Source organism: Clupea harengus, chromosome 9 (genome assembly GCF_900700415.2).
Source record: "Clupea harengus chromosome 9, Ch_v2.0.2, whole genome shotgun sequence".
Classification (NCBI taxonomy): domain Eukaryota; kingdom Metazoa; phylum Chordata; class Actinopteri; order Clupeiformes; family Clupeidae; genus Clupea; species Clupea harengus.
Window position 1 is genome coordinate 29499641 of NC_045160.1, and position 5000 is coordinate 29504640.

Genomic DNA, 5000 nt, shown 5'->3' on the forward strand with positions numbered 1-5000 from the left:
GCTGTTTGAGATCTCAGACGTTGTCATGAAGGACGATAAGAAAGGTCTGTTTCTGTGTTTACTTGCATGTTTTTAATATATACTGTGTGTGTGTGTGTGTGTGTGTATGAGTAGAGTGTGTGTGTTCATGTATTAGAGTGAATTTAACTGAGTGTGTGTCTGTATGTGTTATGGCGCTATATCAGTGGTTCCCAAACTTTTTACAGTCCCGTACCCCTTCCCTTTTACAGTCCTGCGAAAATCCTTTTCACCTTTTACTTTAATTCCGTTTTAATCCGTTTCGGCTCATTTTGTTCACCCAGAGGTAGATTGATGGCTTAAAATGAGTGAATAATATGTGCCACAAGTGACCCAAACCTTCTAAGGTTGTTGTTTGCCAGCCATCAACAGAACAGAAGACTAAAAAAACATTATTTGCAGGTGATTGGGAAGATGAGCGAATTCATTTGACAGGCTACGGAGGTCTGTGTTGAATAGGGGGGCGTGGCCGGAGCGGAGTTCAGCACAGACGTGACATTTTCTCTTGTTTTCTAATTAATGCTTGTTCATCGTTGCGATCGTTGTTGTGTTTATAAGAAAGAAATACAGCCTTGCAGGACAAAATACAGGGGAATTTGGGCGATTTCGATGCACAAAATGATGTTTCCGTCTGAAAGTTGCAATTCTGTTTCAAACGGTACATTTTGCGAATTCCGTCCGTTTTCTGTTATCGCGAAAATTTTCTCCCCGCGTACCCCCTGAACCACTTCGCGTACCCCTGGGGGTACGCGTACCCCAGTTTGGGAACCGATGCGCTATATAAATAAAATTGAATTGAATTGAATTGAATTGAATTGAATTGAATTGAATTGTGTGTGTTAGGAGGAGAGAGAGAGAAACAGTTTAACTGTGTAAGTGTGTGTAAGAGAAAGAGAGAGAGAGAGTGTTTAACTGAGCGTGCGTGTGTGTGTGTGTGTGTGCGTGCGTGCAATTTTGTCCAATTCAGCTTATCACTCCACAGTCCTGTAGCTGTCCATTTTGTGTGTGTGTGTGTGTGTGTGTGTGTGTGTGTGTGTTTGTGTGTGTATCTGTGTACCTGTACTAGCCTGACGATGTCATACTCATAATTCTAGTCAGAATATGAGTCTGATATCGCTCCATTGGGCTGTGATTATGGGGCGTGTTTCAACAGAACCAGGAGAAAAAATGCCTCTTCACTCAATTGGTTACCTACAACCAATCAGAACAACGTAGTATGTGACCAGGTGCAGCTGATACATTACACTTTTACCGGATCCCGTAGGAAGGAAGGCAAAAACATCTTTTCGATTGACAAATGCCTTGATCGCGTTTCTCTGTTCCTCTTTCAAAATGAATGCACTGTCAATGTCTAAATGGACTCGAATCTATACATTTCAGCTCTCCAGCGGCAGCCATGTTTGTTGAAAACGAATTCAACTCGTGTGTTGGTGACGTGGTTGGTTACGTTACTGTTGATCATCTGTCCATCATCGTATAAAGCCCGCCTTAACAATTTGATTGGTACGGCCGATATCGAGCCGCAGATAATTTCTCCTCAATGGAGTAATGCCAGACCGAACTTCCCAACCAAAAAATGTGTGGGCGGGGCTAAGTTCGGTCTGGTATCCAGGCTATACCTGTACATGTGTGAACCCCAAAAAAACGTCCCTCCTTTGTCTCTGCCACCCTTCCTTCTCCCCCTGCTGGCCAGATGTGGGAGCGCGTAATAACCGGCGCCTGTGTGCGGTGTTCTACAATAAGTCTCCGGGCTTCGAGGTCATCCACGGGCTCCTGGACCGGGTCATGCAGCTGCTGGAGGTCAAGCCGGACCATCGCCACGGTTACAGCATCCAGGCAGTGGAAGGTAGGTCATCAGGCGTTCAAAGACTTTGTTGATATCACACACAAGAGGACTCTCTTGCACGTGCAGACAATCACACACACAGAATTTATGACACACACACAAACACACACCACTGCCTCAATATCACAGAAGCCTCGCTCACTGGACACACACTCATGCAGAATTCATGACACACACACACACACAGTTACACCAGTGTGCCATAAAATACTGTGTGAGTGTGTGTGTGAGTGTGTGTGTGTGTAAATGTGATGCCCCCCTCTCTCCTTCACCCCCCCCCCCCTCATAAGGCCATTATCGATCAATGAGCTAATTTCAGTTTAGAGAGAGAGAGAGAGAGAGAGAGAGAAAGATCTCTGGAGGGAGGGAGAGATGAAGACCAGGGAGAGTGTGATTGATGAAGCAGGATGCCTGAGTCACTCTCCAGACACACACACACACACACACACACACACACACACACAGTCCACAACAGCACTAACAGACACACACACACAACAGCACTAACAGACACACACACACACACACACACACACACACACACACAGAGTCCACAACAGCACTAACAGACACACACACACAACAGCACTAACAGACACACACACACACACACACTAAAATGGTTTCCCATGACTGTCTGAAAGCTCAGTTGAAACCAGAGATGAGTGGAGAGAGATGGGGGGGGGGGGGGGGGTAGAGAGAGAGAGAGAGATGGGGGGGGGGGGCAGAGAGAGAGAGAGAGATGGGGGGGGGGGGCAGAGAGAGAGAGAGAGAAGGGAGGGGGGACAGGAGTGGTGAACGAGAGAGAAGGGGAATGAGAGAAGCAGGAAGAGTGTGGGCACACACACACATCAATGTCTGCCTGCCACACACACACACACACACACATCAATGTCTGCCTGCCACACACACACACACACACACATCACTGTCTGCCTGACACACACACACACACACACACATCACTGTCTGCCTGACACACACACACACACACACATCACTGTCTGCCTGACACACACACACACACACACACGTCTTCCTGTGTATTGATGTAGAGAGAGAGAGAGAGGGAAGAGTATCACTGCCTGTGTGTGTGTGTGTGTGTGTGTGTGTGTGTGTGTGTGTGTGTGTGTGGCTGCAGAAAAGGGGAGGTGTGTAACAGGCACCCTGTGTGAGTAAGAAAGAAGAGCAAGTCAAGAGGAGAGAATTTATTTTATGTGTTCATTTTTTCCTCTCTTTTCCCCTCTCCTCTTCTCTCCATCTCTCTCCTCTCCTCTCCATCTCTCTCCTCTCCTCTCCATCTCTCTCTCCCTTCCTCCATCTCTCCTCTCCCTCCATCCCTCTCTCTCCCTCTCTTCTCCATCTCTCCTCTCCCCATCCCTCTCTCTCCATCTCTCTCCTCTCCTCTCCATCTCTCTTCTCTTCTCTCCATCTCTCTCCTCTCCTCTCCATCTCTCCTATCCTCTCCTCTCCCCATCCCTCTCTCTCCATCTCTCTCCTCTCCTCTCCATCTCTCTTCTCTTCTCTCCATCTCTCTCCTCTCCTCTCCCCATCCCTCTCCTCTCCTCTCCATCTCTCCCTCTCCTCTCCATCTCTCCCTCTCCTCTCCATCTCTCTCTCTCCTCTCCATCTCTCTCCTCTCCTCTCCATCTCTCCCTCTCCTCTCCATCTCTCTCTCTCCTCTCCATCTCTCTCCTCTCCTCTCCATCTCTCCCTCTCCTCTCCATCTCTCCCTCTCTTCTCCATCTATCCCTCTCCTCTTCTCTCCATCTCTCTCCTCTCCATCTCTCTCCTCTCCATCTCTCTCTCCCTCCATCTCTCCTCTCCCTCCATCCCTCTCTTCTCCATCTCTCCTCTCCCCATCCCTCTCTCTCCATCTCTCTCCTCTCCCTCCTCTCCCCATCCCTCTCTCTCTCCCTCCATCTCTCTCTCTCTTCTCCATCTCTCCTCTCCCCATCCCTCTCTCTCTCCCTCCATCTCTCCCTCTCTTCTCCATCTCTCTCTCTCCCTCCATCTCTCCCTCTCTTCTCCATCTCTCCTCCCTCCATCCCTCTCTCTCTCCTCTCTATCTCTCCTCTCCTTCTCAGATTCAACCTTCTTCCCGGGCCGCTGTGCAGAGATCTTTGCGCGCGGGCAGAGTGTGGGACGCCTCGGGGTCCTTCATCCAGACGTGATCACCCGCTTCGAGCTCACGCTGCCCTGCTCCGCCCTCGACCTGGACATCGAGCCTTTCCTGTGAAACCATGGCAACGCTTGTGAGGACCACACCCACAGCACCCCCACTCAAATATGATTGGCTCATTGTCTCCACCCTCCAGGCTATGGCCTGGTCTGATTGGACTGGAGTACTGTGGCGCTGTGAGGGGTGTGTCTTCATTCAACAGGACCCATCAAGGTGGCCGGGGCAGATGCCTGTGTGTATTCTGTGTGTTCACACGAGGCCCGTTGATGTCTGGTGTGTGTGTTAAACACACACAGTCTCCTTTTTTAAAACACCGAAAAGCTGCACAATAAAGTCTGTCTTTCTTTTCATTTGACTTGTGTGTGTGTGTTCTTCTCTTGTGTGTGTGTTCTTCTCGTGTGTGTGTGTGGTGTTCTCTGTGTGTGTGTGTGTTCTTCTCTTGTGTGTGTGTGTGTGTGTGTGTTCTTCTCGTGTGTGTGTGTGTGTGTGTGTTCTTCTCTGTGTGTGTGTGTGTGTGTGTGTTCTTCTCTTGTGGGTGTTTGTATTGTGTTGGTATTTGTATTGTGGGTGTGTGTGTGTGTGTTTGTTTTGTGTGTGTGTTGACCCTTGTCAGGATGCATTCCTTATGATCAGATACTCTATGTTTTAATCTGTGTGTGTGTGTGTGTGCTGTTCTCACTACTTGTATGCCAATGGTGTGTGTGTGTGTGTGTGCGCTGTTGTCACTAATTGCATGCCAATGTTGGGTGTGTTAAAGTACATCCCTAGCTGTTCTAAGCTGGTCTTGTGTAAGGCTTACAAACTGATCTGTTTGCTGACATACCTGTTGGGGGTGTGTGTGTGTGTGTGTGTGTGTGTGTGTGTGTGTGTGTGTGTGTGTGTGTGTGTGTGTGTGTGTTCCAGAGTGGCGAGGTGTGTCTGCTCCATAGAATAGTAAGTCTGTGTGTACGGTGT

The 5000-nt window shown here is 48.8% G+C and overlaps 1 protein-coding gene across 1 annotated transcript in view; it reads left to right on the plus strand.

The window, feature by feature from the left end:
* farsb (phenylalanyl-tRNA synthetase subunit beta) overlaps positions 1-4396 on the plus strand; it is a 17694-nt gene extending 13298 nt beyond the window's left edge. Inside the window, exons 15-17 of the mRNA XM_031574076.2 lie at positions 1-44; positions 1712-1864; positions 3952-4396. The exon at positions 1-44 is cut by the window's left edge and continues 74 nt beyond it. Of these exons, the coding sequence (XP_031429936.1) occupies positions 1-44; positions 1712-1864; positions 3952-4103 (349 nt within the window). The 3' untranslated portion in view covers positions 4104-4396. The remainder of the gene's footprint in view (positions 45-1711; positions 1865-3951) is intronic.
* The last annotated feature ends 604 nt before the right edge of the window (positions 4397-5000 follow it).